General features: G+C 38.5%; 1 protein-coding gene across 2 annotated transcripts in view; it reads right to left on the bottom strand.

Annotated features, from left to right (window-relative positions):
* WDR7 (WD repeat domain 7) overlaps positions 1-15,424 on the bottom strand; it is a 425,218-nt gene that overhangs the window by 281,137 nt on the left and 128,657 nt on the right. The window contains exons 16-18 of one of the 2 annotated variants that reach the window (XM_006837515.1): positions 9,115-9,210; positions 4,759-4,877; positions 3,289-3,412 (exon numbers count right to left, since the gene is read on the bottom strand). In XM_006837515.1, the coding sequence (XP_006837578.1) occupies positions 3,289-3,412; positions 4,759-4,877; positions 9,115-9,210 (339 nt within the window). The remainder of the gene's footprint in view (positions 1-3,288; positions 3,413-4,758; positions 4,878-9,114; positions 9,211-15,424) is intronic. The other variant, XM_006837514.1, reaches the window with a different exon arrangement.

The following is a 15,424-nucleotide window of genomic DNA, read 5'->3' as shown; positions in this document are numbered from 1 at the left end:
AATTTTTCATTCCCGGCAAAGCAAACTTCATGATTGTCAGATTCAAAATGGCTAATACCTTATTACTTTTACCTCACAATCAAGAAGATTTAGACAAAATTATATTTAAGAATTATTTTTCAGAAGAATAAAGGATGAACTAAATGAACTGAAAGTATGCTTTATCTGAAAAAAAAAAAAAATGTCAAAATAAAACTTTTCCTCAATGAACATTTGGTTTTCAGTACGATTACAAAGAAAGCCATTTTTATAGTACAATGTTCAAATCCATCAAAAAGTTTCCCCAAGGCATTTCCCAATTTATTCAAAATATAATCTCTTTTGGAGGATCTCTCTGTCAAAACCCTTGCTAATTTTCTCTTTTCTAAAAGTATACTGGTCTGCTTCTACCATAACTTTCTTTTCAAGAATTTGCAATTCACAACTTCTGCTTGAAAGGGAGCTGCCTTACTGAGGGGAAATTCAAAACCAATTTTTACAAAATCATAGGCACTTTTACTCATCAAAAGTTTCACAATATGAAGCTATTGTTTCCGGTCATATTCTTTAATTAGGTCTATATACTTCTGAAGGTGGTGTTGCCATCTTCCTAACTCTCTCCCGCAAAGACTTCTGTGCTCTTCGATATACACCACATCAAAAGGGCAGTTTGGCCACCCTCAGGGGACTCAAATCCTGTTCCTTTTCCATGGTCTTTAAGCTTTGGAAACAAAAAGATCTGGCTGGAGGATGCTGGTGCAAGGTTTCCCAGTGAGATTCTCATCTGACAGCCCTTACTACCTTAGAAGGAGTAAGCACACTGTGATGGGGGAAAAATTCCTTTACTCAACTTTCCTGACCTTTTTCTCAGAAATACAGTTTCCAATTTTCTTTAAACTTTTCATAATAAGCCCCCAAGATCATTCTTTGTCCTTCAAGGAGTCCTATCAAGATTGACCCTTGAGATCTCAAAACCCACAAACAGTCATCATAGCCTTCTGAACTGATCTCTCTGCTTTGATACCCTCAGAAGCTAGTTGTGATTGTAGCATTTTTGTGTGAAGGTACCCAAACGAGTCTAAGACAAATAAATTGTCTGCAGCCACCCATGGATCACAGAAACATGCTTAAACACATTCTGCTTGGAACAAATACATTAATGTATGAACCAAAACTCTAGTGGTAATACTTTTGGACTTATCCTCGTATTTACACATGTATAACATCAGATGGAGCTCTGGTAGCGTAGTGGTTACGAATCGGGCTGCGAACCTTAAGGTCAGCGGTTCGAAACTACCAGCCGCTCCGCGGGAGAAAGATGAGGCTTTCTACTCCCGTAAAGATTTACACCCTCGGAAACCCTGTACAGGGTCGCTATGGGTCGGATCCGACTCGATGGCACTTAACAACAACAACAACAACAACATCAGATGGAGCTTTCTGAAAGCAGAAAAGATGTTGACCTGCGAAGACATTCAACTGTGTAGATCCTAACAAACTATGGGTAACATTGCAAAAAATGGGAATTCCAGAACATTCAATTGTGCTCATACAGAACCTGTACACAGACCAAGAGGCAGTTGCTCAAATAGAGCTAGGGGGACATGAAATGGTTTAAAATCAGGAAAAGTGTGTGTCTGGGTTGTAGCCTTTCACCATACTTAGTCAATCTGTTGTTGTTGTGACGTGCTGTGGAGTCGGTTCTGACCCACAGCGACCCTGTATAGGGTTACCTAGGAGCAGCTGGTGAGTTTGAACCATTGTCCTTTGCTATTCAAAACGACTTTGCAGTCCGGTGCATTAACCCACAGCGCCACACCAGGATTCCCACTCAACCTATATGCTGAACAAATAATCCAAGCAGCTGGACTATATGAAGAAAAACATGACATTAGGATTGGCATTAGGAAGGTTCTTTAATCTGTAATATGCAGATGCTGAAAGTGAAGAGGACTTGAAGCACTTGCTGATGAAGATCATAGACTATAGCCTTCAATATGGATTGCAACTCAATGTAAAAACAAAACAAAACACTTCATAATAGGACCAATAAGCAACATCATGATAAACAGAGAAAAAATTGAAGTTGTCAAAGATTTCATTTTATTTGGACCCACAATCTATGCCACAGAAGCAGCAATCAAGAAATCAAACAACATTCTACACTGGGAAAACCTGCTGCAAAAGACCTCTCTAAAGTGTTAAAGACCAAAGATGCCACTTAGAGGATTAAGGTGCACCTGACCCAACCCTTGGTTATGTTCAGTCGTCTCATTTGCAAGTGAAAGTTGGACACTGAATTTGGAAGACCATAGAAGAAACTGATGCATTGTAATTATGGTGTTGTGAAGAATACTGAATATGGACAGAAGAACAAAGCTGTCTTGAGGACATACAGTCAGAGTGCTCCCTGGAAGCGAGGATGGTAAGTGTGTTGGACAAGTTATCAGGAGGGACTAGACCCTGGAAAAGGACATCATGCTTGGTAAAGTCAGAGGTCAGCAAGAAAGAAGAAGACCTCCAAGGAGATGGACGGACACAGTGGCTGCAACAACGTACTCAAATATGGTCCAAGATGGGGTAGTGTTTCGTTCCCTTGTACCTAGGGATGCCATGAGTCAGAGTGAACTCGGCGGCTCCTGACAACAACATCATCAGATCAGTATCTAACCAGTTAGCACCCATTAAGAGAATAATTCAATGAGCACAGGCACACTAGTGTTCAACAGGGTAGGAGATCTGGGGATTCACTTTATAAGCCTGTTAGTGAGCATTTTGATACTGCATAACTTTTGCTTCCTTATCAAACTCCATGCTGTAGGGATTCAGAAAATGAACCCCAAGAATTGGAGGAGTCCCGGTTTCATGACAAGGTAAACTACTGGCAGCCCCGACTTTGGAGTATTCTAATATGACAAACCACACTTACAACCATCTGTCTTATGGGTTCTTGAGCATCTTATCTTTCATGGCATGGACAACATGCAAAGCTGTAAGGAGCAATCTGCTGATGTCATCATATCTTTACAGTTACATGAATAATGTTTTCAACCCCAAAAGACAAAGATCACATTTATAAAGATACGGATAATGAAAGGTGATAATAATCAGAAAAGAAGCAAATAAAGTATTTGACTTATATCAGAACTGATTTGCAAATGAGTTGTTCGAACTGAACTCTGTCATCCTAACTCTAACCCTAACCTTTCCTCATGTTTGTTGATACATGGTAGCATGCTTATTTGTGACGTCTGGTTCTTTTTCAACGTGTGCATACAATGCTTTGTGGGAAAGTATACAAACTCTTACGTGATATGACATGGTCCATGTACTGAGGTAAATAAGGAGCCCAAGCATCGATGGTTTCCTTCCGTCCGGCCTGCTCAATTCTCCTCAGTTCTGCGAGAAGTAGGGCCTGAGCAGCTTCTCTGACCTAAGATGGCCAAGGATCCAAATGTAAGAAAAGAGGGTACACCCATGGCAAATTATATCATCTCAATTTTTCATTCAATGTGACACATGATATATATTTTGCATGTTGATCTTAATTTTTATTTTTGCAAAATTGTCATAGGCATGAGATCAAATAAGACAGTTATCATGTGACATAACAATCAATTTATTAACTAACTTATTCAGAAGCTGAATAAGAGTTTGAGTAAAAAACTGAGTACAACTGATTTTTGGAGTGTATCAAATTTTAACTAATCTAAAACGATGAAAGGTTTGAGTATACTACAACCTTACTTGGAATTGGTATGACAGAGACTGTCATTGTTGTTAAGTGCCGTCGAGTCAGTTTTGACTGACAGCTATCCTGTATAGGGTTTCCGAGGAGCAGCTGGTAACTTTGAACCTCTGACCTTGTGATTCAAAATGATCTTGAGGTCCACTGCATTATCCTGCAGTGCTAAATATGTTATTTTTATCATGTACTAACTATAAATAATACATAGTGATATTCATATTTGAGAAATGTAAAAATGTAACACTATATATAGGTCAAGGGCTATAAGAGGAAAAAGACAAAGATACTTCCAAGTCTCTGGTGATATTACATTCCCAGTAATATCTAATATTGCATAAATGCTTTAACACAAAATAACAGCTACCATTGTCTGAGTTCCTACCACGTGTTAGACCCTGATTTATTGCTTTATTTGTATAGCTTACTTAGATCCTGAAAGCAATCCCATGAGGAATATATTACTACTCTTCTTCACAAATGAGCCTCCCATGGGCTACGTAGATTGCTAAGGGCAACAAAGTTAGCAAGTGGTGGAACCAATATTTAACCCCAGATCTCTTACAATAAATACAGTGCTTGCTATATTCACTTTGAATTTGACTAATGTGACTATACCTGAATGTGTGATTGCAAAGAAGTGGGTGTAGGTGTATATGACTACATATGTGTGCAAATGTGTGTACCGTATAAGTACAGAAATAAGTACTTAAGAAACAATTCCAGGAAAGTGAATGAAATTAGTTTTGTCAAATAGCCCCTGGATCAAAATAACAATGTAAGTGCATGCTGAAATACTACTGTCTAGAATGTAACCTAAAAAAGAAATCCATGAAAATCTTCAATCTCTGTTTTCTATTATACAATAAACAGGTAACATAATTGAGATAAAATGAACCATATTTGTTTAAAATTTACCTTAAATTTCATTTTAACATTTTAATAGATTTAAATGTTATTCTTTTTAAATAAACTTCATTTAATCGTCTACATTTTAATATTTTTGCTCTCTATCCGTATCCTCTCGCCATTACCTCTAAGCATCGATCCTGCCATCTCCGAGCCAGCATCTCGAGAAGTGGAGGTCTAAATTTCTCCAATCCCAGAAGGTCTGGCAGCATAACACAATGCATCGCAGCCAACTGACTCCATCCTGTTAAAAAAAGTCATCAATCTCATATTACTTTAACATTTTGGATTCCTAATTCAAAGGGTCTTCACTATGTATGCAAACCAAAGTGGGAGGAGGGGAGAGACAGACACACTAAATTGTGCTAGAAATGATTTCAACTTATTATTAGACATAGTAATAAACTGTCTATACTAAATGTATTTTATGGAATATACTAAATATACATTTATAAAATAATTTATAAAATATGCTAAACTTATTCATTCCAAATCATGCAGCTGATACCTATAAAAACATCTCTTAGAGCAAATATTCATTTCCACATAAAATATATCACAAAACACATTTCTGGAGAACCCTTCTTACAAAAGAAACATTTATTAAGAAAGGGAAGACACAGAAATAAACAGAGACTAGTGGTGAGGGTGAGGAAACTATGCTTTATACAGTATTATACTATTATTGTGAGTGAGGGGACAGTGGCACCAACTGTGGATGTAGCAAGCATAGCACCACGTAAGAACAAGTGTTTGAGTACCTATAGATGGGTATAAGCAAATTGGTAGAAGGGTAGGTACAGGCATGTACACAAGGTGAGAAGAGATGTGAGTACCTATGTTGTTGTTGTTAAGTGCCGTCAAGTCGATTCCGACCCATAGCGACCCTGTGTAGGGTTTCCAAAGATCAGCTGGTGAGCTTGAACTACTAACCTTGCAGTTCAAACAACTTTGCAATCTGACGCATTAGCCCACAGTGCCACACTAGGCCTTGGTACAAGGAAATAAAATTTATGGATGCAAGCACATAGACTCACTGAAGACATAAACACAGATATTTCTCAGATGTAAACAAACACCTTCCTATACTGGTTTGCTGGGTTTGAAGGCTTAGGACCATAGTCCCATTGGACAACTCAGTCAGTTGTCATAACACTATTCACAAAAAGCAAGATCTGCATCCTAGTGAAGTGGTACCAGCTGGGGTCTTAAAAGCTTGCAAAAGGCCATCTAAGACACAACTACAGGACTCTACTCACCAGGAGCAAAACTGTAAGAAAGCTAACAGAAGTGTTGAGAAGAAACAAGTCTACGTGAGCCGCAACGTCATCTACCCTGGGATAAGAACCAATGGTGCCGACTACCACCAGAGACCGTGGTGTGGTCACAATAGTTGGTCCCGGATGGAATAGGAGAGAAACAATAGAGAACAGAGGACTCCCTAAACCCTAAACCCTAAACCCTAATGGTGGTGGTAGTTTTGTGCCATGGAGTTGGTTCTGACTCATAGAGACCCTGCACAGGGTTTCCGAGGCTGTAAATCTTTAAGGGAACAGAAAGCCTCATCTTTCTCCCCCGGAACAACTGGTAGTTTCGAACTGCTGACCTAATAGCACTCTTCAAACCTAGTCAAACCTATCCTCTGAGATGACCTTTCAGCGAACTAGCAGAGTGGCTCACAAAATAAGGAGTTCTGTAGTGGCACTGTGGGATAATGCACTGGACTGCAAGGTCGGCGGGTCAAATTCACCAGTCGCACTTGGGAAACTCTACACAGGGTCGCTATGAGCCGCAACTGACTCGAAGGCACTTAACAACAACAATCATAAGATTGGTGCCTTATTTACAGACCATCTGTATTAAGAGCAAAAGGTCAACAACTACTCAAAAGTAATGAGGAGAAGAGAAGGGGGCAGGAACAAACAAAACACGAAGCAAACGTTGACACCTTGTATGTAACTGATGTCAATGAACAAGTTGTGTGGAAACTGTCAAATGGGAACCTACCTTGCTGTACAAATTTTCACCAAAATCTCAATAAATTATTATTTAAAAATAAATAAACATGTAAGATATGAACACACAAGAGCTATAGACTTGATGCCACTCCGCAGTTGATCGAGGATTCACACAGACATCCAAAGTTAGGTTCGTGCCATGTAGGACATTGGCCACCATGTGCTCCCATTCTTTCAGTGGAAAGAGACATCAGCCTTCTCTGTTAAAGGGCCCTACTGATCCCTTTTCTCAGACACTGAGTCAGGTATTTCAGCACAGCCACAGTTACAACAGCAAAGTGAGTTGTCTGTGACTTCATAATTGTAATAAATCAACATTTTGAAATAATATAAACCAGAGTCTTGTAAAACAAAAACAAAAAATCCCTACCATAAAACTCAAAATTAGCCATGGGATTTTTAAAAAGAACAGACAGACAGACAGATGAACAGACAGACCATTTATCCAAAGACACAGCCTTTCAGTGAGGACATTTTCATCAATTAAAAATAAAAAATCACATTAAATGAGGTGATGAGCACGTACTCTAAAATAATCATTTATCTTAAAGAGAACTCTTTATATATACGCTCACTTACTATCTGTGAATTTAGTAATTTTATAAAATATTTTTATGTCTCATCAAAGTATGAAACATACTTATGAGCAAGATTATAATATAATGATGATTCTCATCAAGGCCCAAAGTCTAATGGCTTATTTTGAATTTGCAAATGACTATATTTTGCAATGGCTTAACAAATAATGATGCTAACGCTTTTTTTTTTAAAGTCCAATCTCATTGTACAAACTTTAGTTCAGGTCTGTGTTGGAGAAACCACAGAAAAATGAAGGACTGCCTTTAAGCTCCCCTGCGTTCCTTCCAAAGGAGCGGTATTTACAAACTCAGCTCTGAATTTCCCGGGTACTGCAATGTCTCTTCTATTCGAGTGGACTTGTAATATTACCTTTCAGTGAAGGGTCAAAGTCAATCCAGATTATTTGAGACTTTATAACTTTTCTCCTTTTTAACTGATACAAATTAGTGGAGACTGATACCTCATGAAGGCAGATACTGGATATGACTCAAAGTTCGCAAGATCCATTCAGCATCAAGGCAGTAAAAATAATCGGAAATGGCTTTTAGGGAGCAGGAGTTCTTAGACCCCAGGCACATTCTCAGACCTCCAAAAACAGTAATTTTGCCTTCCACTCATGTAATTTCACAAGGATAACATGATAGATAAAATAGCCTACCCACATTGTAAAAATTGAAATGACAGAATTTTTGCCCCAGCCAGAAACAGAAATAGTAAGGAAAATAAATAGGTGACTTCCTCTTGGTATGGGTATACAATCACTGGGAGTCCTGCTGTGGTGCTGTAGGACAAGCACTGGACTGCAAGGTCAGTTTGAACCACAAGGCTGGCAGTTCAAGTTCATCAGACGCTCCTCAGAAACCCTATACAGGGCTGCTGTAAGTTGGAACTGACTCAACGGCACTTAACAACAACAACAACAACAACATGCAATCACTGGTGCCAACCATCAATCTGCAGACTTTTAACATGAGATTATAGATAGAGGCCTCTCAATAGTCCTCTGTAAGTAGGACACAGAATTGTGTAGAGAGCAGAGTGTGAGTCACAGAGTAATGATACACATCAAGTCTGACACCTGAGATCACATGGTAAAGATCCACCTGTTGGAATCTCCACTGAGTAGTATCCAATCTGTCTGGGTGGGACTGATGAAAGGAGATGGGGATAGCACTCATGTGGCACAATAGTGAATAATTGCTATCAGGACTGACTGTGAGGGTTGGAAATGTAAAGGTAGACGTTTTGTAGCAAAAGGAGGGGAGTGGTTGACTTTGCAGGCCAGGAGCGGAGGTCCCTGGGACCATCAAGGGAGAAGAGCGTAGTATGGTACCCTATCCAGATAAATAGTGATGCCAGAGATGGAGGCAGAGACGATGACATGGAGAGATGAAGCGACTTGGAACTCTAGACACAGAGAGGGAGAGGGGCTGTGTGCTGACAACCAGGGGGCAGGCTTGTAGTGTATACCCTTTGTTTGGTTGATGATGCATGCAGGGAATTGTAACCATGGCAATGAAATGATATACGATAGGATGAATGTAAAGCTAATGTCCTCCCATGTAAACTATCACAAAATTCACAATAAAACATTAAAAAAAAAAGATCCACCTGGTAAGAACTCCTTCCTGTCAGTCATTAGCAGTGCTACACTTGAACAGTATTCTATAGGCGAGGATACATGGTTTCTATGAGCCAGAAATAACACTACATTTGATAACCGGTCTTCCCCACTGACATGAGCAAATCAGGTTAATAAAAGGAGAACTTTTGGGTATCATACGTAACAAAGCAGATGGATGTATAAATTAGATCAAAAGAATCTGTCATATCAGAATAAAGCACAGATTGAAAGAAAGCTGTTAGAAAGTTGAGAAAGAATACCTTCATTTACTAAGAAACAGGAATGTAAAGCAGCGGAAGCGGGGTCAGAGCCAGAGGGATCTGCGTCAGACCGAGCGGAAACGACAGGAGCAGCAACTTGCAGAGGAAAAGAGAAGAAATAAAGAGGAGAGAATTGAGGTACAGCAGTTTCTGAAAAAAAGCTCAGTATTAGTGAAGAATGAAAACCAAAACTGGCAAAAACTCAACAGGGAATGGAAAAATGATGTTTTTTTTTTTTTTTAAATCAGAAGGACATAACCATTATGGAATACAGCAGGGAAATGGTGTATTTTTTTGAATATCAATTAAGATAGTACTCAGATTTCTCTTACAGCCAAAATTTATTTAATATTATCACAATAATGTGGCAGCTGATGCAAAACATAACTCTAAGACAACTAAAGAGGTTCGAAAAAACATGAAGATAAACACATTAAGAATTAGCAAAAATGTAATTCAATTTAAAAGATGTATCACATAATGAAAAACGATGTTGGTCTTCACATGGCCATTGCTTCTACTTACTTACTTTCTAACATTATGTGTAAATTAATGTCAAATGTCTGCTGAGATGATTTCCATTTTCCACATTCACTTTACAAAAATTAAACTTAAAATATACTAATTCATAAAAGAAATATATAGTTTGCTTACTCTTATTAGAAATATCCTCACATAGCTTTAGTCTTTAGAATTAAAAAAAAAAAACAACTATGCTACAAATACTTTACACTCTAAAAATAATTATTGTGAATTTTATCACTCTTATAGTAAAAATGTACCAAGCCAAAAAAAAAAAAAGTTATGTTACCAAGAAAATGTTTCAGTTTAAATGATCATATGAAAAGGCAGAAGGACCGTATGGCACACACGTTCTACAACGGGAGGTCAATGTTAAGACTTAGAGGTCACCATTTGACACTTCCTTCCTATGGAGAAAGCACCATATGTCATGCACAGGCATCTCCAAATTAATCCCTCTCCTTTCTTCTGTCATTGAGCAGCAATAGGTTTGGGCTCCTGAACAGATTAAGCATTGTCTGTTGAGTGATTTCTTGGGTTTTCATGCAGTGAAGTGCTTTTGTAGCTCCAGGACAGCTGCATGAAAACAACTTTTTCATAATTTCCACACGAATGCATCATAATGTCAATCAGGCACGTGTGAGGCCAACAGTAGGACTGAGAGAAAATCCAGCTCCACCCACACTAAGAAGCACATCTTACAAACATGAAAGTTTCACTGGAGGAATTGTAACTTGTTTCATTACAAAGACTTGTTTTTGTTCTTTATAAAACCACAAGTGTTTCATAATGTTGTACTCACACATGGCATAGTTCATGGGTCAAGGAACCTAAAAACTCCATTGTAAAGTCACCTTGCGAAGAAATATCAAATATTCTTACATCCTATTAAAGAATAAAAGCGTGACTACTGCAGTGGTGCTGTACGATCAGCACTGGACTGCTAACCAAAAGGCCGGCAGTTCAAAATCACCAGCTGCTCCTTGAAATCCCTGTACAGGGTCGCTATGCCCTATGAGTCAGAATCCACTCGATGGCACTTAACAACAACAACAATTAAATAAGTTAATTTTAATTTGCTAACACATTGTGATGGAGGTAGTGTGCCATGGAGTTAGTTCCAACTCACAGCGACCCTGTACAGGGTTTCCAAGGCTGCAAATCTTTACGGGAGCAGAAAGCCTCTTCTTGCTCCCGTAGAGCAGCTGGTAGCTTTGAACTGCTGACCCTGAGGTTCGCAGCCCAACTAGTAACCACTACGCTACCAGAGCTCCTTACAGGTCTATAATATATGCGTATTCCCCTGCCCACACAAAAGTTGATAGGAATAAATTTTCACGTTTTAGTTTCTATGCAACCAAAAGTGTTGAGAAAGTACCTCTGCTGGTTTCCAACACTTGGGACTTCTCTACAATTTTACTTAAGAAAAAAGAGAGAAAGAGAAGTTACTTTATCCCTGGAAAGATCATGTTTATTGTATCTAATTTTATCTTTAATTCTTAAAGGGCACTAGAAAAAGAGGGTGAGGAAATTCACTATAAATGAAAAAAAAAAAATTTGAAATGGTAACCATCCTAGGTACCTTGCAGTGGGATTAAACCACAAACATTTTGCATATAGGTACCATCCTACAAGAAAACAGAATGGAGGCATAATAGAGCCTAACAGAATAATGTTGACCATAAAAAAACTCTATTTCTAAAGAGGAATTAAAAAAAAAAAAAAAACCTCACAGATAATGGGTATTACATTTTTCAAATCATGTTTACATGCTATTTCATTAGGAAAAAGCCATTTATACTTGTCCTTTAATAAATTTTGTGGGCACTAAAATATTACAGAAGAAATAAGATTTTACTATACTTTAAAACCTTTACATTACCATCAAAAATATTTCCTTCAGGTCACACAGTTCTAACTGCCAAAACAGGAAGTCCTTTCTAAATCGTTGAGAATATTGAAATCACCCTCTACTCTAGTTTTTATAATTGTCCAAAGATAAGAAAAATCAGCAACAGAAATTATAAAAGCTACAGCAAAGTATAATTCCAATTTTTTAGCTATTTTTTTCTAGCATTTACTACCATATTATTAAATAATACGCTACTATGATTAAGCAAATTTAGGCATTAGCTACTGACTTCTACCAATGTTGTAGACGATGAAGACTTAAGTTTAACCAACCACCATCTCCTAACCATTATCCTTTCCCTTCCCCCTAACTTTCTAAAACAGTGATACCATACTTTTTAATATCAATACTAAATGTTTACACTGTTGTTGTTAAGTGCTGTTGAGTCGATCCCGACCCATGGTGACCCTGTGTAGGCTTCCGAGGTGCAGCTGGTGAGCTTGAACCGCCAACCTTACAGTTCAAACAGCTTTGCAGTCTGGCGCATTAACCCACAGCGTCAAACCAGGACTCCATTATCTCTGTATAAATTCTAAATTCTGTCAGTGTTGATCCAAGCAGTCCACTAAGATCACTTGACCAACCTGATTTTTTTTTTTCTAAATTTAAAAATCATCTTTTTTTAAATGTGCAGTTTTCCATGTATGTAATTAGCTCTCTAGGGTAAGTATTGCTTTGCTAACCACAAATTTGGTGGTTCAAACCTACCAGCTGTTCCTTGGAAACCCTATATAGGGTTGCTATGTGTCAAAATCTACTCGAAAGCAGTTAACAACAACTCCTCCTAAGTCTCTCAGTGATTTTCCCATATGCCAATTTGCACTTTTCATTGTAACTGACGTACAATTCAATGGCGTTACTAACATTCATCAGGCTGTGCAACCATCATCAATCTGTGTTTCCAAATTCTTCATCACTTTTAGTAGAAACTTAGAACCTTTGGACAGTGCCTGTTTATCTAATTGATACCTTGCCTGAAGACCACTGCAATGGACAGATCACTTTCCCTCAGTGTTTTTAAGGAACAGCTTCAGTGTCAAGTTCAAGGTTACTAGTAAGAAATTCTATCGCAGTCTTATTTGTAAAGCATAGCTATCTATTAGGCATTGCTCCAAGCAACTTGTAATAAATCAGTAAACAAAACAGAAAAATACACCCACCCTCTGAGCTTCCAAAACTGATCCAAGTTATATGCAAACTTTAGAAAAAGAAAAAGGGGGCTACAGGTGGCACATATGTTCAAACAAAGCAAGTTTGAAGGGTTTCAAAGATATCAACAGACCTGACACTGGGACTCCAAGGACTCCAAGTTAAAATGTGTTTGTTGTTACAGATTTTAGAAAATAGCAGTGTGAAAACTCTCAGATAATTTTGTTAATATCTTGCTAGACAAATTAACAAAGACTGCCTTAAACTTCTGAGTTTAGATAACCAATATTGAACCCATATCAGAAAAGCAAAATTACAGTGTAATGTAACTCAAATCTTTAAATTGCTCAGATGTGACTATACACTCAACACTAAGATACAACTAAATAACCATTTTAAAAAGTGGTTACAATTAAGATAAGCACTAGAGACAAAGATCAAAGAATTGTGCCATGAAATGACTGAGCAAATCAAGAGAAATACAATATGTCAGAACATACAAAAGCCTAAAGCCGATTTGGTGGTGGTGGTTTTGTGTTGTAGAGTTGGTTCCGATTCATAGCAACCCTGTATAGGGTTTCCGAAGCTGTAACTCTTTACAGGAGCAGAATGTGTCTTCTCCAGTGGAGGAACTGGTAGACTGGAACAGCTAACCTTGCAGTAAGCAGCTCAGCTCGTAACTACGCTACCAGAGCTCCTAAAAGCAGATTTAGCCTATATTATCATGAACAAAAATTGGTCTGACATTTTTGATCCCTTTCTCAAGTGAAATGTTTCATAAACTGTAAAGCTGCATATCTAATAAGTAAACATCCATATCAAAAAAATTCATGGTTGTCAGTAAATGTTAACTACTGACAAATATTGAATTAATGAATTTACCATGAAATAAGATAAAGCTCTTAAGAGTGTAATTATTTTCCAATAAAATGCTCTGATATTGTTTATAGGAGATTACATAAGCTGAACATTCAAATGTCTAAAAGGGCCAATCTCCAGCTCAAGTCTTTGCTCCATATAGATTACTTTGCCGCTGAACAAGTATTCACCAACATACAAGTGACAGCTTATTGGAAAAGAGTGTATTCATGTTTGTGGTCTGACTTGAAGGCTGGACTGTAAGTCAGTTTGCGCTGCACTGGGAGTCAGAAGAGAACATAAGGAAAGAGAAAAGTTCTTAAAAGAAAACTATGTTAGGAAAGGAAAAGCAGTTAGACCACAAAGATGAATATACATAATGCTCAGGAAACTCCTGATGTTGCCACACTCACCTGCTAACCAAAAGCTCGGCGATTTGAACCCGCCCAGTGATTCCAAACACACCCTGAAGATTCATGGGAGAAAAGACCAGCCAATCTGCTCCCTGAAAGACTACAGCCTAGAAAACCAGATGGAGTGCAGCGGTGCTACTCTATCACACGGAGCTGCTATTCAGCTGAAATGGGCTCAACAGCACTTTACAAAAGTACTCATATAGCGCTCTAGCCGCTGAACACAGAGAAATCAGAACTCTGTCTGCCTCTTTGACTACTTCCTACCCTAAACTGGTTATTTATGTTCACGTACTCAAGGAGCTCTGGTAGAGTGGTGGTTATGAGTCGGGCTGCTAATCTCCAGGTCATCAGTGTGAAACTACCAGTAAATTCCATGGGAAAGAGATGAGGCTTTCTGCTCCTGTAAAGATTTACAGCCTCGGAAACTCGACACAGGGTCGCTATGGCTCAGAACTAACTCCCTGGCGTATAACCACCACCACCACCACCACCACCACTGTAGGACTGTACCACTGTAGGATAAGCACTAGGCAAACTGTGGTTCACTTGGAACCACAAGGTGGGTGGTTCAAACTCACCAGTCACTCCTCGGAAACCCTATACAGAGTCACTATGAGTCGAAATAGACTCAACAGAACTTAACAACAACTGTAGTATAGCAGGAGCCCTGGACGGTGCTGTAGGATAAGCACACTGGACCGCAAGGTCAGCGGTTTAAACCTAGTTGCTCTAGTTTTCCATACTTTTTACTGGTCTTGTTAAGTGCCTTTAACTTGGTTCTGACTCATAGCATCCCTGCATAGGATTTCCGAGGCTTTAAATCTTTGTGGAACCAGAAAGCCTCATCTTCTCCCGGGAAGCAACTCGTGGGCTCAAATTGCCGAATGTGTGGTTCTCAATCTAATGCTTATCTTATGAAGCCTCTATTAGACATGCATAAAATACTCTAGAAAGCATACATCAGACTAATCCTTCTAGACCTTCAGAGCTGCTTAGAGACAAAAAGTGCTTAGCAATTATGTGCAGAAGAAATCATTGCTCCATATATTCATTTCAATATTTAAACAGAAAACTGGTTTCCTAACATTATTCTAAAGTGTTTTACTACCTCACTGTCTCTCAGCAGACACTGCAGACCTTCATATATATACATTATTAAAACACAAGCATCTATACTATACAAATGGGCAATTCCTGAGTCTTACTGCCTTAAGCAAATGCATATATACACATTTACAAATACACATCTATGTAAGGACACCTGGTAGCGTAGTGGATTACGAGTTGGGCTACTAACCTCAAGTCAGCAGTTCGAATCTACCAGTTGCTCCATAGGAGAAAGATGAGGTTTTCTGCTCCTGTAAAAATTTACAGCCTTGGAAACTCTATATAGAGGGTCGCTATGAACTGGAACAGACTTGGCACCACACAACTACCACCATATATGTATATA

This window comes from Chrysochloris asiatica, unplaced genomic scaffold (assembly GCF_000296735.1).
Source record: "Chrysochloris asiatica unplaced genomic scaffold, ChrAsi1.0 scaffold00021, whole genome shotgun sequence".
Classification (NCBI taxonomy): Eukaryota; Metazoa; Chordata; class Mammalia; order Afrosoricida; family Chrysochloridae; genus Chrysochloris; species Chrysochloris asiatica.
This window is presented reverse-complemented; position numbering and strand designations above follow the sequence as displayed.